Source organism: Gnatocerus cornutus, unplaced genomic scaffold (genome assembly GCF_029298725.1).
Source record: "Gnatocerus cornutus isolate USDA-ARS CGAHR unplaced genomic scaffold, icGnaCorn1.1 ctg00000025.1, whole genome shotgun sequence".
Lineage (NCBI taxonomy): Eukaryota > Metazoa > Arthropoda > Insecta > Coleoptera > Tenebrionidae > Gnatocerus > Gnatocerus cornutus.
The window spans coordinates 4,246,838-4,274,834 of NW_028275376.1; the positions used below are offsets into that span (position 1 = coordinate 4,246,838).

At 38.9% G+C, this 27,997-nt stretch overlaps 4 protein-coding genes across 4 annotated transcripts; 2 read left to right on the plus strand and 2 right to left on the minus strand.

Moving 5' to 3' along the window:
- Window positions 1-745: 745 nt before the first annotated feature.
- On the plus strand, window positions 746-1,534 carry LOC148166098 (ankyrin repeat and KH domain-containing protein mask-1-like). The gene is made up of 3 exons (XM_088049437.1): window positions 746-1,271; window positions 1,307-1,393; window positions 1,440-1,534. The coding sequence occupies exons 1-3, from the start codon at window positions 746-748 to the stop codon at window positions 1,532-1,534; spliced, it is 708 nt and encodes a 235-aa protein (XP_087905563.1).
- Window positions 1,535-1,594: 60 nt separating this feature from the next.
- On the minus strand, window positions 1,595-4,638 carry LOC148166099 (uncharacterized). The gene is made up of 7 exons (XM_088049438.1): window positions 4,508-4,638; window positions 4,303-4,463; window positions 4,211-4,249; window positions 3,196-4,166; window positions 3,075-3,161; window positions 1,701-3,027; window positions 1,595-1,650 (listed from the first exon to the last, which is right to left on the minus strand). The coding sequence occupies exons 1-7, from the start codon at window positions 4,636-4,638 to the stop codon at window positions 1,595-1,597; spliced, it is 2,772 nt and encodes a 923-aa protein (XP_087905564.1).
- A 4,481-nt stretch (window positions 4,639-9,119) lies between these two features.
- LOC148166100 (uncharacterized) lies at window positions 9,120-9,839 on the minus strand. The gene has a single exon (XM_088049439.1). It carries the CDS (start codon window positions 9,837-9,839, stop codon window positions 9,120-9,122), a length of 720 nt encoding a protein of 239 aa, XP_087905565.1.
- A 15,425-nt stretch (window positions 9,840-25,264) lies between these two features.
- Window positions 25,265-26,262, plus strand: LOC148166101 (farnesol dehydrogenase-like). Its single transcript, XM_088049426.1, has 3 exons — window positions 25,265-25,820; window positions 25,869-26,018; window positions 26,066-26,262. Exons 1-3 carry the CDS (start codon window positions 25,299-25,301, stop codon window positions 26,105-26,107), a joined length of 714 nt encoding a protein of 237 aa, XP_087905552.1. The 5' UTR covers window positions 25,265-25,298; the 3' UTR covers window positions 26,108-26,262.
- Window positions 26,263-27,997: the final 1,735 nt, after the last annotated feature.

Here is a 27,997-nt window from a genome sequence, read left to right on the forward strand (position 1 = left end):
CAACTATTTTGTTTGAAGTGGATTCTTCAATCACTCGAAGATTTCCATCCCACCTGACGTTTCAACTCATCGATGCTCATACCACTGTTTGCCATAATCGTATGAAGTTCGTCGGAAAGCATGACCAGTATATTTCTCAGCGTCGGGTAGATTCAGAATTAATCGCAGTTCCGCATGTTCTGCTAGCCTTTTAATATTTTCACTTATTTTCTGAACGGATTTTTACAAACGTTAAAAAAATGTGCTTATTAACATAAACAAACAATTGCTAACCGTCTCTACGAAAACGATTCACAAACAACATTTGATAATTTTATTGTGTAAATTCACATTTTTTCAAAGCTCCTAAAGGATTGTAAATGCATAGGTATAATAAAAAATAGCGTATAACACTCATTTATAAGCGTCGTGCTCTTAAATTTGTCGTGGGTGTTTTAAAGGCTTGCTTATAAACTTGTATTATAATAATATTACTATTTTGCGTGACTTATTAGCTTCATATTAAACTAGTCTTATAAATAACTACTCTTATGAAGTACACGACTGAACTCTGATAAAAAAATCGCTTACCTTTCATTCCAAGAGATCCTGAAACGCTGCTTAAAACTAGACCGATTCAAAATAAATTGATATTTTTTCGCATTCTTAATAAAAATGTTTTTAGGTGGTTTGTAAAGGAATTGAAGAAAACAATTACACACACTATACCACATGGTATAACTCATATCGTAATATCAATATTGTTATGAGTAATGGAAGAACTCTACTTTCATATGCTGTCAGAAAAGGATGCCTCACAACTGTTAATTACTTACTAAAAGCCGGAGCCATCGTTAATCAAAAAGAATCGGATGGTGCAACTCCATTATTTCTTGCATTGCACCTGAATCGTTTCGACATCGTGCAAGCTTTGGTCTTGAAAGGAGCCGACATTAAGCTTAGAGATTCCTTTGATTCTCCTCTAACTATAGCCATACGATTGGGGAATTTGGAAATGGTTAAGTTCCTTATTGATAACGACACTGACACCTCAGGCTGCGACATTGAAGATGCCATTCCTTTATTTAAAGCGATAAAAGAGAACAAACTAGAACTTGTTAATCTTCTAAGAAACGCTAACTCAAATGTTGTGAATGAAGAAAAGAACACTTCTCTCATTGCCGCCATCAGATATGATTCGAATCTGGAAACTGTAGAGAGTTTATTAGATGATACTAACTTGGATGCATCAGAAAACGAGAAAACTCCTTTGGCTTGGGCCGCCGAAAAAGGTAATGTAGACATTATAAAGAAGCTATAACAACAGATATATCCAAATATCTCATTGATCAAAATGCCAACGTCTGTAAAACTGGAGAAGGCGGAATAACTCCTCTTTTATGGACAATCCTGGGTAAAATGTCTTTTAGACTATGGCGCAGAGTACATCGTTGACTCAGTCTTCCAAACCGCCATAGAAATCAAAAATCTGTCCCTCGTCAAATTATTGAAAGAAAGAGGCGCGACTATTCATCCAGAAACTATAAATAAATAAATGTTTATTGACGCAGAACTTATACATGAAATAAAATAATACAAATAGAACACAAACAGATTAAAAATAATACAACAAGAAAATACAAGTACAATACGAATACAATACAAGTACAACTAGATTAGGACAACAGAAGCGGTTTTTTTAAATTTACCCTTCGACATACCAAAAAATTCGATTTTATCATGCCATGCGTTAACATTGTTTAACATTCGAATTAAAGGACTATTTTCATAGCAATCAGTTCTAGCGTAGTTGACCATTATCAAACGATTCATTCTTACTTGATACGCAGGTACCAAAAATTTTAGATCTGCTAAAATATTTGGACAATCCGAAAACCCGTTTACTAACTTAAAGAAAAAGTGAAGAGACTGATAAATCCTTCTATTTTGGAGGGTCACTATCCCCAAATTCTTCCTTACATCGTCGGTCGTCTCCAGAAGTACATCGCTACTGGTAAGCAATTTGTATCGAACCAGACGCAAAAATCTCTTTCGTACATTCTCTAATCGGTTTATGTGACACTGATATAGTGGAGACCACACAATACTACAGTAATCAAGATAAGATCTTACAAGGGAAGTATAAAGTAAAGTCAAAGTTCTAATATTCTTAAACTCAGTGCAATGACGGAAAACAAATCCAAGCATTCGATTTGCTTTAGACACGATGTAATCGAATTGTTCGAAAAAGGTGAGCTTCGAATCCAGTAAAACACCAAGATCCCGTATAGAATTGACGACCTCAAGAGCTGTATTTGACAAAAAGTAAGCTGGACGAGATGGTAGAGTTTTCCTTGAGAAAAAAATTACTTTACATTTCTTGATATTCAGGTGCAAATCTTTGTCCACACACCATTCGGATAATCTATCAAGATCCTGTTGAAGACAAACAATGTCTGATTCAGATGAAATACTTCTATAAATTTTAAGATCGTCGGCCAGAAGAAGAAAATTGGAACTTAATCTGGCAGAAACATCGTTAATGAAAGCAAGGAATAAATGAGGACCAAAATGAGATCCCTGGGGGACACCTGAGGGAATTTTGATTGTGCGAGAAACCGAACCTCTAACAACTACTTGAGCCTCACGATCACTTAAATAAATGTGAAACCAATCAGTGACAGAAATACCAACTCCATACTGCTTTAACTTCGAAATTAAAATTTCATGGTCCACTCTGTCAAATGCCTTTGAAAAATCGGTATAGACAGAGTGAACATCAGTTCCCTGAACCAAGGAAGAAAAAACAGAAGACTCAAATTCAAACAAGTTGGTTTCAACCGATCTACCACTAAAAAATCCATGTTGCTCTGGGCGGATAATATTTCTGAAGGCTGACGCAAACTGGGGAGCCAAAATATCTTCAAACAGTTTAGGTAAAGAAGAGATTATACTGATTGGCCGATAATTGGATAATTCACTTTTATGTGAACTCTTGTGCACTGGTACGATATTTGACAATTTCCACTTAGATGGAAAGACCGAAGTCTGCAAAGATATGTTAAATATTAGAAATATTGGTAGGTACAAACTACTAGCACACGATTTAAAAAACAAGTTAGGAATTTGGTCTGGGCCAGTACTCCCAGGAATGTCAAGATTCGATCACTTATCAAAAACATCTGTTGGTGTCAAAGTAAATCGGCTTAAGTTTACCGATTGATGTTGACCTGGTATGGCGTTTGATACAGAATGGTGATTGTTTGAGGTTACAAAGTTATTCATAAACTGTGAAGCAAAAGCATTGGCGATTTGAAAATCATCATTTAAAACAACGTCATCTTTAATGATAACAGATGGCAGAGGAGACGTACGATTTTTTAATTTATAGAAATCCCAAAATTTTCTAGGATTATTATTGATATTGTATTCTGCGTCAGATAAAAAATTTTCGTAACATTCTTTAGATAGCCGTTTACATTCCGTACGTAAATTTTTAAAACTGGTATAATCTACTTCTAGTCCTGAAAGTTTGAACTTTTTATGTGCAACTTTCTTTTCTTTAATTAAATACTTAAGGTTAGCAGAGTACCAATGTGGGTGAGTATCCCTGTAACATTTTAAAGTAGGAACATACAACTCGATGACACTGTACAAAATATTATAAAATTTTACGACACACTGATTGACATCACAATTGTTAAATATAATAGACCAGGGAAGACTAAAAAAGTAGTTATTTATAAAATCATACGGGGCCGTTTTAAAATTTGGTTTTAAAAACTGAGTGTTAAAATTATGCACATTAAAGTCGGAAATAGAAACTAATAAAGGTGGATGATAGTTATCCACATTGACTAAATTAAAATCACATTTTGAAACATCAACATGGCGAGTGGCGAATATTAGGTCTAAAATGTTGCTATTTATATTGTTAGAAATATTATTAAATTGACTGAACCCTGCTGAAAATAACCTATCGAAGACATACTCAGCAACGTGATTATTATTACAAAAGAGGACTAAACTATACGTATCCTCATCAAAACTCCACAAAATATTAGGTAAATTAAAGTCGCCCAGTAATATGATGCTACTAGATGAAAATTTGTTCGAAATGTACTCCACTGTTTTTATATAATCGTCATATCTTGATAAAACAGAACTTGGAGGCAGATAGACACATCCTAAAACGACAGATTCGTCCTTAGTGCTGCACGTGCACCCATACTTCCTCGATGTTCGATGATGGAGTGGAAATTTTGAAACACTGAAACTTATTACACACTGCCACGAGAACTGCACCACCTCGCGTTTTATCACTTGTATCGTTGCTTCTGTCCTTTCTGAAGATGTTATAGCGATTGTCAAGGATTTCAGAATCTTGAATATTTTCAGAAAGCCAAGTCTCCGTCAGGACAATGACGGGATAGTCCATCAATGCAGAAGAGGCGAAAATATCGTCTAGTTTTGTTCTTAATCCCCTAACATTTTGATAGTAAATATTTATGTTTCCATCTGTGGGAACCTCAGATTCTCCCCACTTGTCGTTGGAAGTCCAGGTTCAGTCAAAGAGGCAGATGGTCGAGCCTTGTTAGTTCTCGGATAGTTAAAAAATTCTTGAATTGTTACGAACTGTGGCCACAACGAAGCATCCATGAGTTTATCAAAGGAAGTCTCTGAAACTCCCAGCTTAAAAGAAGAGAAATCCTCATTTTGCTTCAGCAAGAAACACTTGACGTCAGAAACATTGCCATATTTTTAAACTTATTTCAAAACATTGCTCGTACTAGTGTTAGGGCTACACCTACCAACGTAAATCCACTTTCTGCGCGCAACCCCAGAAATTAACGAATCGCTGCTCTCGCTGGCTTCGAACTGCTTTGAACCGACAGTTACTGGTCTATGTTTGCTCCTTCTGCTTTTTACAACCTGGAATTCTTTATCGATTGGATTGGGGATTGCAAAAATATTTGCAAAAAAATTTTTAAAACATTCTGCGGAGTAACAATGCGCCAACTTAAGAGAATAAACTCTCAAATCCCTGATTTTGGAGGTTAACGAAGAAGAAAAATTTATCTGCATTAATTTTGTGACAAATCTTGAGCGTTAATTTGCAAGAAAAATTCTCATTTTTTTTATACAATTTATACAATAAAACAATAGTATATTATAATACAAGTTTATAAGCAAGCCTTTAAAACACGCACGACGCGTCAGCGGAGTGCTTTTAACGTCGTAAGTGTTTTAAAGGCGCTTATAAACGAGTGTTATACACTATTTTTTATTATACCTATCCATTTACAATCCTTTAGGACCATTGAAAAAATCTAAATTTACACAATAAAATTATCAAAGGTTGTTTGTGAATCGTTTTCGTAGAGACGGTTAGCAATTGTTTGTTTACGTTGTTAAGCACATTTTTTCACGTTTGTAAAAATCCGTTCAGAAAATAAGTGAAGAGATTAAAAGGCTAGCAGAACATGCAGAACTGAATCTACCCGACGCTGAGAAACATAGTGGTCATGCTTTCCGACGAACTTCATACGTTTATGGCAAACAGTGGTATGAGCATCGATGAGTTGAAACGTCAGGTGGGATGGAAATCTTCGAGTGTGGCTAGTGGCTATATTGAAGAATTCACTTCAAACAAAATAGTTGTTTTCAAACGCATTGCTGGTGTTCTGAACACATCGGTTGCTAAATCAACTTCATCAAGAGCAATGGACGTCCAACAGAAGAATGAAAATGAACAAGCTTCTACTAGTTATGAATTAGAAGCAACGAACAACAGTAACCAGCTTAAAGCGGCGGGCTTTGAAATTTCAAATAATAGTAATTGTAATTTTCATGTTTATTTATATTATAAATAAAAATTGGTCCTGACATTTCACTATTTCTTGTTACCTAGACAAGTTTAAAGCTTTAGTGCTTTAAAGACCTCTTTTTGCACGCTTTTGCGTGTTTTAATTTAGAATTATGATGCAGGTATAATAAAAATTTTTATAAACAACATATTATCTAAAAAGAACTAATTTCATCCTGCTTATTAATAAACGGTTTTTCAAATTTTGATTTTATGATATTTGTTTTTTATTTGGTATGGTATTAAGGGGGAGGGTGATGTATTCACTGCACTCAGGCCGCAATCGGCCCATTGTGCTGCCTCCCATTTTTCCCAGCTAGCTTCCTTCGAACCAGCCCAGCTTCAAAGCAAATTGAAGGAGGGCGGAGGGGGAAGTGCTGGGGACCATGCCCATATCTGGGTATTGATCCTTTCCCCACATGGATCTTCTTAAATCGACGAGCGCGGGACAGTGACAAAATACATGTTCCACGGTCTCGTCGTCTTCTTCACATCCTCTGCATTGAGGGTTGCTTTTACACCTACCTGGTGAAGGTGCTTATTTAGACCGCAGTGTCCCGTAAAAATTCCCACTAATAAGCGGAGGTTTCCTCTAGACAACCGCAGTAGATAATTTGTGACCTTTTGAAGAGGTACTGGCATTGTTTATCTCGAGATCCGACAATCGATAGTGTTTCGCCATCTATTGCTGTGGTGCTCGAGATTGCTTTTGTTTATCAGCCCGTACATTGCTTCGAGGTTTAGCGGTATGGTTGGTCCCGGTCCATATGGTTTCCTGGATCCGCCTTTCGCCAAGCCGTCGGCGATGTCGTTGCCGCTGTTATCTTTGTGTCCTTTAACCCAAGCCAGAGTGATCAAGTTTGTTCTGGACAACCTTGTGAGTTCCTTGTGGGTTTCGTATATTAACTTTGAAATGATCTTGTTGCACTTTAAAGCTTGTAAAACTGCCTTGCTATCCGTCAGAAATAGAAGGTTTTTGTTTGTGATGTTTAGATGCAACATCTCTAGGACTCCGTGTAGAATAGGTACGATTTCCGCTTGGAATGTTGTGGGTCCTTCTGAAAGTGGTATTGTTTCTTTTAAGTTCAGTTGTTGACAGTACAGACCAGCTCCTGAACCTAAGTTATTTTTAGATCCATCAGTGTAAAAGACGATGTCGTACGGTGTCTCGTCCGCAGTGGATGAATCTTCTAGGTGGATTTGGTAGGGTTTGTTGAAAACAAAGGTCGGTGTACGTCTGTCCACAGGTGCCCCTAGTAAAGGTATCTTTTTGACAGCCTTTCTAAGGATGCTTCCGTGTCGACTGGCCGAGCTCCCCACCTTCCACATTCCCACCGCTTTTAGTCGGAGCGACGTTCTTGTCGCCACCTCCTGAACGTAAATTTCTAGGGGTAGTAACGAAAGGGCAGTCTCTAACGCAGCAGTGGGTGTAGTTCTCATGGCACCTGTAGCAGCAATGCAAGCTAGACGTTGCACCTGGTTCAGGCGCTTCTTTGCTGTTTCTTGTTCAGTTCTGGGCCACCAAACTATTGCACCGTAAGTAAGCATAGGTCTTATGATTGCAGTGTACAGCCAAAGAACCACCCTTGGAGTTAAGCCCCAGGTGGTGCCAATGGCTGATCGACATTGCCAAAAAGCCCTATATGCTTTTTCGGTTTTTACTTCAAGGTGTCTACTCCAGTTCAGCTTACTATCAAGAGTGATGCCCAGATATTTCACCTCTTTTGCAAGCTGTAAGGAAGTACCGAAAATTGAAGGTAGACGCATAGGGGCCAGCCTTCTTTTGTTTGTGAAAAGAACAAGCTCTGTTTTGTGAGGATTCACTGTCAGACTGTTCTTTTCACACCATTTCTGAATTATCGAGAGAGCTTCTTGCATTGAGTTGCACAGGACTCCCTCAAAGTTTCCAGTAATCATGATAACAATGTCATCTGCATAACCGACGGTATAAAATCCATGGTCGTTTAGAATTTCAAGTAGGCTGTTAATCACTATGTTCCATAGCAACGGTGACAAGACTCCGCCTTGCGGTCAGCCTCGTCCCACTACAGCCTTCGTACTTACGGCTCCGTGGCCTACTGTGATTGTCCTCCACTGCAACATGTGTCCAATCCACTCGACAAGAGTCGGGGAGACGTTATATTTTAACAGGGCGGTTCTGATTGAAGAGAAGGTGGTTTTATCAAACGCTCCTTCAATATCTATAAATACTCCTAGAGTTGACTGCTTCACCTCCAAGGATCTCTCAATTCTACCTACCACTTCGTGTAGAGCAGTTTCGGTAGACCTGCCAGGGGTGAAGGCATGTTGCCTAGGGTGTAAAGACATTTGCACTCTTTCTCTAAGTGCTCTCTCACACAATCGCTCTAGCGTTTTCAGTAAAAACGATGTTAGGCTGATTGGTCGGTAAGACTTGGGCGCAGTGTAATCATTACGTCCTGGTTTTGGTATGAAAACCACCTTTACTTCTCTCCATCCTACCGGGATGTATCTGAGAGTGATACATGCCCGGAAAATGCGCATTAAGTGAGGAAGGAGTACATCCAGTCCCCATTGTAGCAGGGCTGGGAAAATTCCATCTACACCTGGCGATTTGAATGGAGAGAAAGTTTTTATTGCCCATGTGATTCTGGGTATGTTTACTAAGATACAGGCCACATTCCAGTGTTCGTCTGAGAATGGACTTGGGTTGTAGGGCGGCCACTTCATGGGTTCGGTAAGCAGAATGCTACCTGGGAAGTGTGTTTTCAAAAGGATGCTTTCCGCTTCGGAGGCAGAAGTCGAAAAGGTACCGTCCTCTTTGCGAAGGCTTCCTGGCTGTGTTTTTGTACTTTTAGCAAGAACTTTGTGCAGGCGGCTTGCATCGGCGGTAGACTCAATGTCGCTGCAGAAGTTTTGCCAGGTTACTCTTTGTTTTTGTCGTATAAGTTTTTTGTATGACTTTTGGACCATCTTGTAGACGTCCCAGTCAGATTGCCGCCTTGTCTTATACGCCTTATTGTAGCACTTCCTGGTCAGTTTCCTGAGTCGTGCTAGTTCTCTACACCACCAAGGCATGGTGGTGCCGTGAGCGTTTTCCGTCCTCTGAGGACAGGCTGCTTCAAATGAACTGATGATGCTAGAATGGATGGCATTAACACCGCGTTCCAGCTGTTCAACAGTCATGATCCTATCACGTGTCTGAAAGTTTGCCAAGTCCGCAGATAGGTGTTCGTAGAAAACTTTCCTATCTGTGCGCCTTGGGTTTCTGTAAACTTTCTTCTCGGCCGTGAGGTCATTCAGGGAAAAGCAAATTTTCCGATGATCCACATAGTCCACATATGACATATGACATAGTCACCTCATCGGATACTCGCCAGTCCTGTATTCTGTCTGCAATCTCCTTGGATGCCAGCGTAATGTCAATTACTGTCTGGCACCGCGTTGTAACAAAGGTAGCTTTGCAGCCTCTGTTAAGGATTTGCAGTTTGGTCCTGGATATGTATTCCAATAGTGCTTTACCTCTCGGGTTGCTGTCCATGCTTCCCCACACAGTGTGATGAGCATTGGAGTCGCATCCTATAATGAGGTTTCTTTTTAGCCTTTCGCAGTGCTCCACCAGGTCAGCCATCTCTCTACTCGGAGGATGATGCTGAGAATCACTAGGGAGATAGACCGAGGCTATCACTATTTTGGTTTGGCCCGATTTTGTACAGCAGCCGATTTCGACGGCCGTTAAATCAGTTCCTGAAAATTGCCTCAACAAGGTGGCTTTAACGTTTTTTGGTACATAGACGCATGTCCTAATTTTTGGGGGGTTCTCGCAATGATCATTGTCATTTACGAGTACCGTGCCTTTCAACAGTCCTAATCCTCGAACCTGTCCCTTGACGGTCCAGGGTTCTTGAATTAGTGTAATAGTGTTCTGCATCCTGCTAAGGCTGAGGCATAGAGTCGCCACAGCCGTACGGCAGTGATGCAGGTTTATCTGGGCAAATTGAATGTTGGCCGCCATTTTGCCAATCCATTATAGAGGGGCTCTGTCCGGTTGAGGAGCACGCTCCTCATCCCCGGTCCGCTCCACCTCCATCGAAGTGGCTTGGTCGGCCGTTCTTGCCACCTTTGCTTTGATGGTGGAGAAGCGGTAGCTCATCGCACCATCTTTGTTTCTCAGGGCTGTTGCGTCCCTTTCCCCAACTCCCATCACCAGAACGTTTCCGTTTTCGGCATGGGAGAAGTGGAAGTGGCACCAGCTCCTGATGTTGAGATCAGGGTTCTGGATCTCCAGCCGCCCCAGGATTCTATCCCTTTCCTCCGGTGGTCCCGGGATGAAAAGGGTGACTCTGGTCAGCCTTGGCAGATCACTGACCCTCACCACTTGAAGGTCGGTGCCATCAATATTGATGTCACTGACCGCATGACTCAACCACGCTCGGGATGTCTCGTTATTGCAGGTGAGCCTGAGGATCTCCCCGCTGTAACGCATCCCCGAAAACGTAGGCGGTGTCGTGTCCCGAGTGCCTCCAGGTCGGAACAGGATGTTGTCCAGAGCCTGGAGGAGAGCCGTTTGAACTTCTTCAGCCTGCACTTGCGTGAGCTTTCCTAGCTCATTTAGCCGGTTGCACACGGCAACGTGCAGGCTGTTTGTCGCGTCCGCATAGCGAACGGTAGGGTTCCTTTCGGCACCAGAGGTGCACGTCCTTTTCACCTGCGGTGAAGGTGTGCTGCCATCTGACCGAACCCTTTTGGTCTTTTTCCCCTGACGGGATGTCGAGGGCTGAGTCTGACCTTGACCTTTCGGTTTAGGTCGCCCAACGCCCTTGGTTGCGGTAGGGGGTTTCTTGCCTCTTGTCGGGACAGGCCCTCTAGAGGTGTTTGTACCTGGAGGGACAAGTGCAGCAGAGGTGGAGGGAATTGCCCCCGACTCCAGCCGCGCTCTCCTCCGACGCTTCATTTCAGCCCCACTGGGCCGTTTTCTTGAGCGAGGTGCCTCCGGGACACCCTCGGAACGAGGTGCCTCCGGGACATCCTCGGAACGAGGTGCCTCCGGGACATCCTCGGAACGAGGTGCCTCCGGAACAGCCCCAGGTTGAGGTATCACAGGGACAGCCTCAGATTGGGGTATCACGGGGACAACCACGAATCGAGGTATCACGGGGACAGCCTCGGGTCTTGTTTTTTGTTTTTGTTTTTGTTTGTTTTCCATGTAGGTGTTTTTGATTTCATCTCTCTGACTCCCCACCCACCATGGAGTCCAACACGGGGACGCCGCCCCATAGCACCAAGGCTATGTGCGTAACGCCAGGGCTATCAGAAAGATATAGCCTACAACGAAGGGACGCAACACGCAGAGATTACGGGTCCCGTAAGGGACACGGTCCCCGGTGCACGCCTCCTTCGCCAGTAGGCTCACCCTGTCGGCCATCTTACTGGACGACGCAGCCGATTGATCGAAGATGGGTTAGTCTTCAACCGCCCGTCTAGGAGAAATCCGGGCCAAAGAGGTGTGTTGCAGCAGCTTGGAGGTTTTCTCCCAGTTGCCGCTCAACCACCAGGATCCTTTCATCCCCCGACACGGGTTGCCCCGCACGGCACAAACACGGGGGAGCTGGTCCGCGATGCGACTTTTGTGATCACATCCGGGGTTTAGACCGGTGCAATCACTCATGGTCAGCACTCACCACAGTTTCCGAAGACCGGCATACCGTGGCTTACCCCTATCCGCCACCTGGGGACGCGCCCGATAGGAGCCCAACCCATGGATTGTTTTTTTATTTATTCCAAGTGCATTTTTATGCTACTCATTAAAAATTGTACATTTTTAATTAGCGCAAAAAATCTTTTTGGTACCATGAGGTGAAAGCTTTGTCTTACCAATTTTTATTAAAAAGAAAACTTTGGAATCTAACAGATTTTTTTTTCGTGTCTAAAATTTTATGTGACTTTGAGAATTGTAGAAAGTGACATTTTTGTTAACTTATCTTAACTTTACTAATCTTAACAAAATGCAGAAACTGTATGATTGAAATATGACTAATTTATAGATGACTTTACATAAATGATAATTGTGCAAGAGCCCGCATTGCGAACAGAAATGAATTTTTAAAAGACGTTCGAGCGGTGGCATTATTTGCACATTGTTGGTTAATTTATCATTTTCCCTTTCAATCAAGTAGTCTTGTAATTCAAATTTTCGTTAATTATTAAAAACAATATGTAGTTTAAACATCTAATAGATTTCCACAAAATTTTAAAATCATTTATTTTACATTTTTGTCCCGCTAGACTGCTCATTTGACGCACTGTGCGGCTTTAGAAAACTATTCAATAAACTTCATAAATTTTTAAAATGGATTTTTTTTTAAAACGTTTTAAGATCTCAAACGACGAAAATTATTTTGTTCTAAACCTATGACTTTTTGAGACTTTTTGAATCATTTCTCACAAAGACGTGGATACAAGAATGTAAATCTTTGTTAATATGAGCTTGAGGGTTCCAATGTACATTTGTGTAAAAATATTTTTTTTCTCGAAATGTCACAAAAAGTCACTATTTTTTAGTCGTTTTTATACAGTAAAGTAGGCAATTTTGTTATAACTAATGAAAAGGGCTCGTTGACCTGGAAACACTTTTGCTGTCTAGTCAGAAAAAGTATTTTTTGTGATGGTTACTATTTAAGACCAACATTTACACTTGCACGATCTACTATTTCGCTCCTATAAATCATTTTAATTTTAAAACTAATTGAGGAAAATTCTAAATTTATATAATACTGTCACGTTGGCCGAAAAATCAAAAGTCTCGCTTGTAACAATAACAATTTTATTGTGCACTATGAACACCCTCGTACTTCACAATTACAACACTTTTCAGGACTTCCAAATACTAGACTATCTACAATCCTATCACTACTCCCCTATATACAGATATTCCCCTATCACTAGCCTAATGCTGGAGCGCTGCGAGAATATTCGGGAGTTCCGCGTATGAATAAGAATTATTCCACGAACCGCTCGCTCTAGAGCAGAGCGGAACGTTCCAGCGCTGGCGCTCGAAGCTTCCAGAATCTTCTCGTAACACTGCCCCTCTCTTAGTTCTGATCGTCCCGATCAGACCAAACACCTGATTCTCCGTGATATTTACAAAGTCTATTTAGATGAACCACTTTCATCTTTGAACGGGCGCTGCGTTGGATCCGATACACCACGTCGTTGATCCTCTTGATCACCTTATACGGTCCCTCCCATGTAGGTGTCAACTTCGGAGATAGGCCCTTCTTTCGCCGAGGGTTGAATAACCACACCAAGTCTCCTTCGTTGAATCCTTCATGATTAGCCGTCACATTATATCTGGACCGCATTCTGTCACTAGCCATTTTGATCTTCTGCCTCACAAGGTGGTGTGTATCCAGTAGGGTCTCTCGCAGGTTGTCGACGAACTCCGGTACTTCCTTTCGTTCCACCCCAGGCGAACCAAGCAGAAGATCACAAGGGAGACGCAGCTCTCTTCCAAAGATAATCTTCGCTGGTGTTTCTCCCGTGGTTTCATGAATGGCAGCTCTGTAGGCCATCATAAACAAGGGCAGTCGACGATCCCAATCCCTCTGGTGCTCTTCCACTACCTTGGACAGATGTTCCTCCATCGTCTGATTGAATCTCTCGACCATGCCGTCGGATTGCGGGTGCAAGGGTGTGGTTCGAGTCTTCCTAATTCCCAGCAGCTTACACATCTCTTGAAAAACGCCAGACTCAAAATTCCTGTCTTGATCGGAATGCATTTCGAGTGGAACTCCAAACCTGCTGAAGAAATTATCCACTAGGACTCGAGCTACTGTTGTGGCTTCTTGGTTGGGAAGGGCATACGCTTCCGGCCATTTACTGAAATAATCCTGCACAACCAAGATGTACTTGTTGCCGTCATCAGTTTTTGGAAATGGCCCGGCCACATCTAGAGCGATTCTCTCGAACGGGGCTCCCACGTTGTATTGTTTCATGCCTCCTTTAGTTCGCGTTCGAGGTCCCTTGCTCGCCCCACAAACTGAACATCTCCTACACCATCGTTCGACATCTTCCCGGCAGCCAACCCAGTAATACCGCTGCCTAATCTTACTTAAGGTTTTGTTCACTCCGAAGTGAGCGCCTGATGTTCCGTCATGGACCTCCTTGAGTACTTGGGGGACTCTATTCTTGGGCACTAGTAACTGGGAGGTTACTTTCTTCCCGTCTGCGCTTTCCCAAGCCCTTTTCAGTACCCCATTTTCTACTCGCAGTGAGTCCCACTGCGCCCACATCGCCTTCAACCCTGCACTCTTTTCCGAGACATCTTCCCAACGCGGCCTTCGATTATCCGTTTCTTTCCACTCCAGCAGTGGCCCAATTTCCTGGTCTGCTTGTTGATCCTTCCGAAGATTCTCCGTAGTCCAGTCATCATCACAACCGATAACCATCCTGTTTATCGGCAATGGCCCTTCAATCTTCGCGCACTGCTTGCAATCCTTGCAAGGTCTTCTAGAGAGAGCGTCAGCGTTATTGTGTTGCTTTCCTGGTCGATGTTTGATTTTGAAGTGGTATTGCTGCAGCCGCTCAATCCACCTAGCCACTTGTCCTTCGGCGTCTTTCATCTGTAGTAACCACGTGAGGGCAGCATGATCAGTCCTTATCAAGAACTCGTGGCCAAACAAGTATTTGTGGAAATGCTCTACAGATTTTACAACGGCCAGCAATTCCTTTCTTGTAGCGCAGTAATTTCTCTCTTGCTTGCTCAACACTTTGCTGTAGTACTCGATCACTCTCTCTTCTCCATCCTGCACCTGCGATAACACCGCTCCAATGCCGATGTTACTGGCATCTGTGTCCAAGACGAACTTTCCATGAGTCCTGGGGTAGCTCAAAATCGGGCTAGTGCACAAAGCTAACTTCAGTCGCTTGAAACTGCTTTCGCAGTCTGATGTCCAGTTGCATGATGCCTTTGCTTCCGTTAGTTTGTGCAGAGGTGCAGCAATGTTGGCGAAACCTTCTACAAACCGCCGATAATACGTGCAAAGTCCAATAAAACTTCTCACATCGTGCTTGTCCTTAGGTCTGGGCCATTCCTTAATCGCCTGAATCTTATCTTCGCAGGTCTTGATTCCTTCAAATGACACCGTATGCCCCAGAAACTCCACTTTCTTCCGAAATAGATGGCACTTTTTCGGATTAAGTTTCAAATTGGCACCCCTAAACCGGTCTACCACTTCTTGAAGGTTCTTCAGGTGTTCATCGAAGTTTTTACCCATGACCATAACGTCGTCTAAATAAACCAGACAAGTTTTCCACGTCAATCCACGCAACACACATTCCATTAGTCTTTCGAATGTAGCGGGTGCGTTGCAAAGCCCAAAAGGCATAACCGTAAAGTGGTACAGGCCACTTCCCGTGGAAAACGCTGTCTTCTCCTTGTCTTCGGGATGAAGTCCCACTTGCCAATATCCACTCTTCAGGTCTAAGGTTGAGAACCACGTCGACCCTGACAGAGTTGTGAGAGTGTCGTCAATCCGGGGTAATGGAAAACTGTCTTTCTTGGTAACATCGTTGAGTTTTCGGTAATCTACACAGAATCTTGTACTACCGTCTTTCTTGGTTACGAGCAAAACCGGCGAAGACCAAGGACTGTTGGATTCTTCAATAATCCCTTCTTCTTGCATGGATTTTACCAACTGTTCGGCCTGCTCTTGCTTCGCCCATGGTAACCTTCTCGGTGCCTGTCTGATGGGTTGATGGTCGCCCGTATTGATTCTGTGCTGAACGATGTTCGTTCTTCCTAGTGGCTCCTTCTCAACGGCGAACACATCCTTATTCTTCTTGATGAAAGCCTGTGCTTTAAGAGCCTCTTCTTCAGAAAGGTCACTCGTGTCTACCTCCAGCTTTAACTTTTTCACGGTCTTCACGTTTCTCTTTGATGGCTGTGCGTCACTTATTCTGGAGATCGGAACACACACAGCACCTAGATCGCCCTTCTTGATCGTGACTGGAGTTGGGTTGATATTCGCCACCCGCACAGGTATTTCTTTTGTCACTTTTACTAGTGTCTTTCCAACAAGAATTGGTTTTGTCATGTCTCTGGTCGGTTCAATCATTCCAACGTAGCTCCCAAAGTTACTTCCTAAACGCACACTTATCACTTTCTCGCTGTTCCCATCCACACAAGTTTTTGCACAGGCGAACGCTTTCACTCCATCTTCTTTTACTTCTGGGGTCGATAACACGAAGCTTTCGGTTCCAATCTTGAGGATCTTCTCGTTGTGATTAAAGGAAATCCCATGTCGTCCAATAACATCCATTCCCAGGATCATCTCATCCCTCGATTCCGGCCACCAGCACCCGATGCCGAAACTTCATACCTCCCAACTGGACCGTGACCTCTGCCTCGGCACTTACTGTGGCGACATCTCCCGTGACTGTTTTTAAAATAGCACTCGTTGTTTCCAAAGATGTCCTGTTGTCCAACATGTCCTTTCTCACAAGGGAAACCATGGCTCCGGTGTCGACCGTTATCTTCACTTTTCTCCCATTCACACTTCCTTCAATTATCAAACTCTCAAAATTCCTCTTCAAACGCATCACGGAAATAACTTTGGGGCTTGTGCTCTCCCCAGCCAGTGTGTGCCCCTTGACACTGCTGGGCTTTAGTTTTCCGACTGCTGAGGACGTGACTGGGGACCGTTCTGGTCGTTCCTAAGAACAACCCTACAGTCACGTTTAAAATGGCCTGGTTTTCCGCAACGATAGCAGGTCTGGCTAGTTCGCTGCTTCAATGTCATCCGTAGCTCCCTGTTTTCCTTGAGGATGTCGTTTAGCTCGGCTTTCGTGACGAAAGCGGTAGGTGTTGCCTCTTCTTCGTCAATGCCCACACCTCGAATTCGTCGGTAATCGGGGACGTTCACAGAGCTCTTGAAAACGGTTTCCACCTCTAGAGCGCGCACCAGAGCTTCTTTTGCGGAGTGTTTTTCATTTTGTCTTCTTTCTTCTTCTTCCAGTTTTTCTGTTTGTCTTCTTTCTTCTAAATTTGTCTCCAATTTTGCCATCATAGTGGTCATCAATTCTTGTAGCCCCTCCATTTCTGCGGCTTGCTGTCTGGTTTGAACAGGCATAAAAATTGTCCACAATCAAGTAACAATGTCACAGTCCGGTAATGTCACGAATTTTCCGATCGAAAATTCCAGAATTTTCTCGATCACAATGCTGGACGGGATCCCACTTTCTGACACCAGTTGTCACGTTGGCCGAAAAAATCAAAAGTCTCGCTTGTAACAATAACAATTTTATTGTGCACTATGAACACTCTCGTACTTCACAATTACAACACTTTTCAGGACTTCCAAATACTAGACTATCTACAATCCTATCACTACTCCCCTATATACAGATATTCCCCTACCACTAGCCTAATGCTGGAGCGCTGCGAGAATATTCGGGAGTTCCGCGTATGAATCAGAATTATTCCACGAACCGCTCACTCTAGAGCAGAGCGGAACGTTCCAGCGCTGGCGCTCGAAGCTTCCAGAATCTTCTCGTAACAATACTGATGTATTATGTAAAAATCTGATGTAAAGTGTATCGGGTTTCATATAAAACTTCTAAAGGAGAATTAAAGATCACAAACTGAACAATATATATGGAAGTTTTTAATACAAAAAGAAATGCTTGTTTATATTTTCTGTACCATTCTTCTCATGTCATAGTTTCAGAGACATCGAAGTTCTTACCAGGCGCATTGTGACTAAATTTTAAAAGCTTCTACCTCCCTTCTTTTTTTGACGTATGTGAAACTGGCTCCAATTTTTGGATTTTACTCAAAATTTTACGTCAAATGAGACAAATTGCATTAAAATTGCTTCACGCATAAGCGAGGAATCGACTTAATTAGGTTTTGCACCCTAGAGAGAGCCACACTTGGACTTCGAATTATTCGCCAAAACTTTCTCACTTTTGTGTTGCACTTTTTCTTATGTAAAAAAGTCCGAAAAAATCGATTTTTTAAACCGCGGTTTAATACATGTCATAGTTTTAGAGAAATCGAAGTTCTTACTAGGCGCATTGTGACCAAACTTTAAAAGCTTCTACCACCCTCATTTTTTGACGTATGTGAAACTAGCGCCAATTTTTGGATTTTACTCATAATTTTACGTCAAATGAGACAAATTTACAACCTCTACTTATTTCCTTGTAATTTCGTCTAAATTTTCCTGATTTCCTTGTATTTTCGTCCAACTTCCCCTTATTTCCTTATTATTTCGTTAAAATTCCCCTGATTTCCTTGTGATTTCGTCCAAACTCTATTTATTTCCTTGTAATTTAGTCTAGTTTTCGTCCAATTTTCCCTTATTTCCTTGTGATTTCGTCCAACTTCCTCTAATTTTCTTGTTATTTCGTAAAACTTCCTCTGAGTTCCTTGTGATTTCGTACAACCCCTACTTATTTCCTTGTAATTTCGTCTAAATTTTCCTGATTTCCTTGTGTTTTCGTCTAACTTCCCCTTTTTTACTTGTTATTTCGTTAAACTTTCCCTGAATTCCTTGTGTTTTCGTCCAAACTCTACTTATTTCCTTGTAATTTCGTCTAGTTTTCGTCCAATTTTCCCTTATTTCCTTGTGATTTCGTTAAACTTCCCCTGAATTGCTTGTGATTTCTTCCAACTTCCCCTTATTTGCTTATTATTTCGTAAAACTTCCTTTGAATTCCTTGTGATTTCATCCAACCTCCACTTATCTCTTTGTAATTTCGTCTAAATTCCTCTGATTTTCTTGTGTGTTCGTCCAACTTCCTCTTATTTCCTTGTAATTTCGTCTAAATTCTCCTGATTTCCTTTTGTTTTCGTCTAAATTCTCCTGATTTCTTTGTGTTTTCGTCGAACTTTCCCTGAATTACTTGTGATTTCCACTTATTTCCTTGTAATTTCGTCTAGTTTTCGTCTAACTTCCCCTTATTTGCTTGTTATTTCGTAAAATTTTACCTGATTTCCTATTGATCCCCCCTAATGTCGTAATGATTTCCCTTGATTTTTTGTTGATTTCCCTGATTTCCAAACGACTTCCCCTGATTTCCCATGCCTGCTACACTGATTTCCCAGGGAGGTTAACTCCTCGTTTTTATTAGACCACCAAATTTGTTAATAAAAGATCCACATAAAATTGAATTGTCACCATTCCAAAGCATGCTTAAAAAAATTGGAAAAATTAAAACACTTTTTTGCCTATTTTTAGTAGGAAAGAGGTGTCCAATACATAAAGTTATTGCAAAGCTTCATTGTACGTTGGTATTGTGTTGATTTTACAATTTACGTGGCGATTTTGAAATAGATTATAAGGTGCTTATTTCGGAAAGAAAATTTCATTTCTGTTGAGCATTTTTTTTTACAAAAATCGAGACATCTCTGAAATGGTTCAATTTAAGTATAGCACATTATACATAAAGTCACCCTTAATTTGGATGTAGAATCTGAAAATGCAATAATGTAAGGGGTGTTTCATTTTAAATAAGCAAGTTGACTACTACTTCCGGCATAACCGGAAGTGTCACAAATATGCAAATATTGTCATTCGATTTGTCTTATTCGCTTATTTTTGTTCCCAAAATTTCAAATTCTCATCTTTTGTAGTTTATGAGAAATATGTCAAAATACCTTTATAACAGTTAAAGGGTAAATAGCTTGAAATGGTAAAAAGGAATGTTTTGTTATTTTACTTCTTTGACAATTATCGCAAGATTTAAACTATTTTTTATATTTTTTGCGATATCTTTTTAACGCTTCCAATTAACATATAAATGTTCATTTTCCATGGACGCAACCATTGAAATATGAGTCCCATTAATACATATAATCATGCCCGGTAAACCAAATTTATTAAAATGTTTTTGCCGGCTATTTACAAAACCTTCGTTTGCTATCGCTTGTTTGTACGTTAAACAGTTCCGATTATTAATGCATTAACAAACTAGTTTATTAATTAACTATATCCGGCGATCATTTGTTTTTAGGTACTATTAATGCATGATTTGTCGGCTGTAATCATGCATTAAAGTGAATGATTTAATGTGTTATTGTTAAAAATTAGCATTGTTTTTACAAAAATAAAGATAATATGTTATTAGAAATAATGGCTAACAAAGATATATTAAAATTCACCCAAATTTAACAACTTTTATGGGCTATTAAACCTTAAAAATAACGCCCACAAATTTCGTTCATGTGACACCAAAAATGTGGAAATTAAACGGCGTTCAAGTTTTTTTTGTTATTTTTTCTAGCTACTCGAAATAAAAATTTCTACAAATTCTCCTTTTCGCTCTAAATTTTTGTAAATCGGTAATGTAAATAAGACAGTCAAGAGTGATAATCTCCACAAATTTCGTTAAAATCGCATAAAAAATAAAGAAATTACAGGATTAAAAAAAATTTGTGGCATTTTTTTGGTCTTAAAACGAAAATTTGTAAAAATTCGACTTTTTGATCTAAATTTTTGCAAATTAGTTATATTACTAAAATAAACAAAAGAAACAACATGAATAAATTTCGTTCCTGTCGCACTAGAAATAACGAAATTACAGTGTTGAAAAAATTGACATTTTCAGTTGTCCAAATAAAAATTTCTAAATATACTCCTTTTTGGTTTAAATTTTTCTAAATTGGTACTATTAATAAGACAGTCAAGGCTTATAAACTTAATATAATTGCGTTTATCGTCAATTTGAGTAAGTTTGGGTCAGTTGAGTAACAAAATCACCTCGAAATGTAGACCTGTTAGGAGTTGGTTTGCAAGACTGACCAGCTGGCAAAAAATATTAATTAGATGAGACTCAACCATTTGAGCGTTATTATGTTTAAGCGTTTGCAATAAGGTGGCTGTAAATGATTTAAAAAGTCAAAGCCATAACCAGTTTGTTAAACTGTACAATTCTGCAGCCGCTACAGCATTATCATGTTACTTTTCTCGTCGTTAGAATACATTTTCGCGAAGACAATGATAACTAGGAGTATTAAGTTTAGTTTGCAAAAATTGACAAATTTTTATGACACCACTGGTTGATATAAAGCATCTCTGATTGTATTTTTGAAATTTTAATTTAGAAAACTCAAGTCAACACTGGAAATGTATTGTTGGTTGCATTTTTTGAAATTCCAGGTGAATAACCCTGTATGAGAAAAGGTAAATAATTATTCATTTGGAAAATCAATTCATAAAACCGTCCAGTTTATTTTTTAAATTACATCTCATTGCTGTTATGAAATGATCTTTGTCATTATCTAAATCAAATTTGTATTGATTGCACTGACCACTTCTTGAGACAATTCATTAATTCATTTACATTAAATACATATTCTTTAAACGATAGTGATGTAAATATGGTAATTTTTTAATATTTTTTCTATTAGTGTTTTATCGCCTTGAATTGAAGAGTGACCGTTTGCATACTTTAGTGTAAAGTTTTAAAATTTTACGTGCGGTAATTGCAGTACTACACATGCATTTACAATTGCTGTCGCATTCTCAGGATGGTAATGCAAAACTGGATCTTTTAATAAACACCGAAATCGCGTTTTCAATACTCCATTGCACTGTACAGTCGTGCTTCTGGTTCTTCGATGGTGAATATTAAAACGGTCTTGAGATGTACCAGGTAGAGCATCAGCAGGTGTAGTTAACCATGGTTTCAGTGGATATCCAGAATTGCCTGCAACATTATATTTAAAAGAAATCGAACTTTTGCCTCATCTTCCTCAAAAATGCCTTCATTTCGCCTAAACCAGTAATCAAAAATATGTCCACTTTTTGGATCGTATGTCAATTCAGAAATACTGTGAGCTAGAGTTTTCATTCGAAACTCCTCGTCGCTTCGCTGTTGATTGTAGCTGTTTGGTGAGTTCCAGCATGAAGGTTTCCTGTCTATGAGCCATAGAATCCATATGCTGTTTGATGATTCTGCATGAACTCCAACAACCTGTCCATCAACTTTCTTTCAGCAGCCATTTTTTATCCTCGTCGCCAATTTGTTACGGTTTAAGTAAAGGAAAAGGAAGAATTGAAAAGTTTATTTTGTTTTGTTAAACAAAAGCTTATTTTTATTGACAGATTAAACCTTAACAGTTAAAAATGGTTTAAAACTTTATTATTATGGTTACAGCTTTTTTAAGCTTACTGAGTTCTAATAAAAAGGCATTCGTTTGTTTGTGTCAACTGGTTCTAAAAAACGAAAACCACGTTTTTATGATTTTTTTTTGGACCTGGCTTTATGAATTCGTCAAATTTATCCCCAACTTACGATACATTCTGTATTATGTATCCGACGATCGTTTATTAATGATTAAATTAACAACAAATTCATTTTCAAAAATTGGCGTTAAAGTGAATAGAAATTTCAAATGTAAATCTCGATCTAAATGTAAATACGAATCCACCTACTTCTACGCGTATTTTGACATTTCATTCTTGACACCCAATGTTCACCGAAACTCTGACTCCTCTTGGGATGTAGTAGACTGTAATTAATGCGACAGTTATGTTATTACTTTGACAGCGTGACAGTTAGCTTGGGAGTGAATTTTGAAGGTCAAGTATGTTTAGTTGTAAAGTGCGGCTCACTCTCATCAGTCCACTCTCCTGTGCAAATTTTCAAAAATTCTTGGGTGTAAATCAGGCTTTCAATTGTTTAGGGAGAAAATTAGGGGAAAGTTAAATGTAGCGATTTTTGAGGTTAACACGTTGTCAAAGTTGAGTGTATTAATCAATATTTAATTAACAATTTGCTGCAAAAGAAAGATTTCAATAGAGATTTAACAAGTTCTGGCAATCTTGCGCAAGACGACTAGCTTCTACGCATGCCACAGTTGGATCAAGGTCAAACGCTATTGCTGCCAACTATTATTGATAAAAATTGCTAGGGGCTGCTGCCAACTTAACTTTTTAATGAGTGGACTGATAGTAATGAGCTCTGGTATATGTATAATCAATCTGATTAATATTTTTCTAAATAGCTTTTGGCGATTGAGTAGGGTCGTCGGAAAAATATTGTAAGCAACACGTGCTGTAATGGCGACTAACGATCGCTCCTTACAGTCGCTCGTGTATTTAAATTGTCTTGGTCCTTAATCGCTATCGTTACACAAATTGTTGGTTAATTAACTATTTTAAGTTTTAATTTTCATTTAGCAATCTCAGTAAAAGATTGCCAATTTCTACTAGTTTCTGTTTTTCTCGATTTTGATTGACTTGTTTTACATCCTTCAGAGGTTCTATGTTTAAACTGTCCCCTGCTAATGAATCAATTTTTTATTATTACCTGTATTATCCCCTTCTTGATTATTTCTTTGATTGTCTTTGTGCAGTATTTCATCGACATTCTAAAAAAAAATAGATTAATTTAGAAATTTTGTTTTCAAAGGGTTTTCTTTCTCTTTTATTTAAAGGTTTTCTGTTACAGAATTTTCTTCCAGTAACTCCAGTACAAGTTCTTCGTCTTGGCCTTATGAACGAGATTGTTATACTTCTAATTTGCTCTTGTAACAGAGCTATTTTCGTTATTTCCGCATTCGTTTTCAGTGCTACAATATCCCATTTCGATACGAAATGCTATAATAGCTTTTTTTCCATAGCAACTTGGGAATGATTAAAATACAAATAAGGAAAAAGTATGTTTAAACATTGTGTCATACTAATATGACGTTTTACGTAATAGTTTAAACGAGCAAAGTGGTTTGAAACTTGCGTGACAGCCGTAATCTTCGCTGCCTTTAACGTCATTGATTATTATTCACCCACTTATACCATAAGCAAATATTAAGGAAATGAAATGTCATAACATAACACTAGAGATAATTCGAGATTCGTGATGGTGACAATGATGTTAAACTTAACCACTATAGCATTGGGAGGTCCTCTATCTAGAAAAAGTGATTGTAATGAGTCACTTTTTGGAGTGTTTTCGATAGAGATCTTTATGCCTCTCAAATCAATACCCGTTTGTGCTATTTAGATAAAGAAATAAAGACATTGAAAAATAGTATATAGGTATTATGATACGAGTTCTACATATACTGAAGATTTTGTCGCACGCACGGGTATAAAGGAGTAAGTGCGACAAAATTTAGTGTAAACGAGCTATCATACGCTATTTTTTTATTTTGCGCATTTTTACACAAAACAAGCACATTTCAAAATTTAGGGAATTTTGCCACAGTTTGCATTTCTCGAATATGAATTTTTTAAACAGACGGCTATGGAAATCTTTAAAACTATTTTAAAACGTCATATTTTGTTTGTCATCTTGTCATCGTTAAAAAAATGAGTGAAGAAATTGAGTGCACACCTACTGAAGTTCGGGCTTTGATTTTAGATTTCAGTTACGTTTAGTTGTTTACAGGTATAATTTAGTTTAGTTGAATGTTTTCTATAAGTTTGTTGTTATTTTGAGGTTATCTTAGTCATACGCGGGTCAAATAAATTTCCTACTTTGAATGCTCTTTTATTAAAGATTCACGATCGGTAGAAGTAACTAAATTTAGTAACTTTTATTTTTGAGCTGTGTAACTAAGGTTATAACTTTTCTACTGAAATGCCTTGTAGAACAGATGTCATCAAAATGACAGTTTTTGGTTTGTCATTAAAGGTAAATATTTATTTTTCAAACGAAAAAGAAGAGCACCAAATCAGATTCAACTAGTTCATCGATTTCATCTTCTGAATCTGACTTTGTTAGTGTTTTAACCATAAATTTCTAACTTTGTTCCTTCCGATCCTGTTTTCTTCCTTTTGAAATTGCTTGTCTTGTAATAGTTGATTCCATCTCGTATTGTCAAATTTGACAATTTTATTTGATAGACAATGATGCCAATGTTTAATTCCTAGTTATTTCAGAAATTTAAGGTAGCGACACAAAAGTATCTATTAGTTACTTCTACCAAACGTGAATCGCTAATAGATAACTATAAACGAGTACTCTAATTGAGTACTCTAATGAGAACATAATCACAGTTTGTAATAAGGCAAACTTTGGCAAATTTTGTTAGCAAAAAGTCGCAGGAATTATTTATTATTTGTTATTATTATTTATTATTAAAGTTGTACTTCTGCTTGAATTAGGTTGAAAATAGTTAGAATAGGTTTCTTCGTTTTTAAAACTTTGAATCTACGATCAGGAAGATATGATTAAAGCAATTAACAGTAATTTCGAGGCAACAGTTTGCTCATCAATTGCTTTTTTCCCTCTATCAACGATGAAAGCTTTCCTTGAAGCTTTTGGTTCAAGAAAATTTAGAGCATAATTTTGAGTTTTGGAATTTCTGTAGCGAAGTCAGATGTGATTCATGTTCTCCACGAGATAAAGTACTCAACACGATCGTGATAAAGCGAAATCCTGCTGCATCACCTTGCTTTTATGATGTAATAAATAAACGAAACTCGTCCTTCGCAGCTCAGATATCGATAAATTCTCTTCAAAAATGGTCTCGCCAATGAAACGCTGGAAAGGTAAGGTTGCCATCGTCATCGGTGCAAGTTCGGTTGTCGGAGTAGCTCGTCGTTCCGAACTAGTCGAAAAAAGAACAAAGAAATGTTCCTTAAAAAAAGGTAAACTCCACGCTTACAAAGCTGACATAACTCAAGAACAAGAAGTGGTAAAACTGTTCGAATGGACAACGAAGAAATTAGGACCCGTTCACATTCTGATTAACAGTGCAGGAACGGGCATCCACTCCAGTTTAACAGAAGGAAACGCAGAAGATTGGAAAACAGTCCTGGATTTGAATGTCTTGAGTGTGTGTATTGCAACAAGAGAAGCAGTGAAGATAATGAAAGAGAAGAAAATAAATGGTCATATCATACATATCAACGGGGTTTTGGGCCACAAGGTTACGGCTATGCCAGGTTTGCACGTTCTTCCTGCTTCTAAATTTGCGATCACTGCTTTGACTGAAACGCTCAGACAGGAGTTTAACCATCTTGGGTTAAAAATCAAGATCACAGTGAGTCAAAAAGTTGTAATGTTGTCGTAACTTGATTGTGTTTGCCAGAGTGTAAGCCCTGGCTTGGTGGAGAGTGAATTAACAACGCAGCATAAGAATCCAGAGATACAAGCTCTTATGAAACAAATGCCGATTTTGAAAAGTGAAGATATTGCCGATGGTGTAATCTTTGCGTTGTCTACTCCAGAGCATGTTCAAGTATGTTGGTACTTCAGTTGACTCTATTTATTTTATGTATTTTTTAGATCCATGAACTTACAATCAAACCAGTTGGAGAACAATTCTAGTAAAGTAGACATGCAAAATAAATTATTGTTGTTTCTTGTGGGCAATCAGAAGTGTGTAGTTACTTAAATGAATGGCTTGACTGAAAATTTTCAAACAGAACGTTGTCAAGTCCTTAATTCTAAATTAAATAACTGATAAAGACTGTATTTTATCAGTGGATTTTATTTATTATCTTTGTTTACTGATTGTTTTTTATGTTTGTTTATCGAGTGTAAAATCATGACACAATTTAATTTGGTTCTGCTTTTTAGAATTACTCTCTTAATGCTTTTGATTAAGCAATTTTTTTAATTCTACTTATTGCATAATTTTCGAGTTTTCTGGACGTTTGAATTTTTCCTCATTTTTGTTACGATTTTTACGGGCATTTTTGGGCTCTTTAATTGCAAAACAATAATTATAATCGTTGAATTCTCAGACAATCTTCTAAAATGATAAAAAACTGAAGAACCAAGAGAAGAGATCGCCTAAAGGGTCTTCTTGAACTTTCAATCATCCTCACCATCATGTCAATGAAACTTTACGTTTTTTGAAGTCACTATTTTCAACAATTTGGTCTATTGAATTTTATATGTAAGTTCTTTGGTCTTATATTCCATATTATCAAAATGTTCAAACTGAACACGCAAATTGAGTATTTCACATCCCTGATCAACACCTAATGTTGACTTTTGCATAAACGTATTTTATTCAATATTATCATTTTGCCTATTTTGATGCATGTTTTATACCTCAATTTTTAAAAAACTGTGGTTCCAGACTTGTACTACTTTATTTTGGCCGCCTCTGTATAAAGAAAATAGGCGCGTGAAAAACAATGGCGCTAACAGTTTCTTTCTACCTGTCGCAGTTATGGAGATATTTTGCATTATAAATTTGAAAAATTAAAACTAGATGAAATTATTGGTTATAACTCAGTTATTTGTTGTCGCACGTAGATTTTAAACCTGGATTTGGAATCTGCCTGAAATTCTGCTAAAAATGAGCCCCAATTTTGCAAGTTTGAAAGAAGAAATAAACGTGATATCGACTGCAGAAATTTGACGTAGTTTGTCATGAAATTTTTTTCGACAAAATCAAATTTTTGTCAATCGGAAAATAATAAAAATTGGTGGTGTTGTAAATTTCGAGCTTTTCTTTGCGAATCCAAGCCAGAAAACGGCGAGAATCGGCGAGAAATTGTCGTTTAGCATCGAAATAAGCAAATTTCCCTAAGAATTGATGATATCGCGCAGATTTCTGCTGTTTTCTTGCAATTCAGCCGTTGAATCTTGATAAAATTTGGTGGTTTTGTAGATTTCGAGCTCTTCTTAGCAAATCAAAGCCAGAAAACGGCGAGAAATTGTCGTTTAGCATCAAAATAAGCGAATTTCCCTAAGAATTGATGATTTCGCGCAGATTTCTGCTGTTTTCTTGCAATTCAGCCGTTGAATCTTGATAAAAATTGGTGGTTTTGTGGACTTCGAGCTCTTCTTTGCGAATCTAAGCCAGAAAACGGCGAGAATCGGCGAGAAATTGTCGTTTAGCATCGATATAAGCGGATTTCTCTAAGAATTTTGATGATTTCGTGCAGATTTCTGCTGTTTTCTTGCAATTCAGCCGTTGAATCTTGATAAAAATTAATGGTTTTGTAGACTTCGAGCTCTTCTTTGCGAATCAAAGCCAGAAAACGGCGAGAATCGGCGAGAAATTGTCGTTTAGCATCAAAATAAGCAAATTTCCCTAAGAATTGATGATTTCGCGCAGATTTCTGCTGTTTTCTTGCAATTCAGCTAGATAGCATTCTGTTGCTACGGTACCTGTGAAAAATTTTGCTTAAATTGCACAAAAATTCATTTTTCCAATTATTATAATTCCAGATTACGGAAAAAGTAGAAATAATAGTTAAT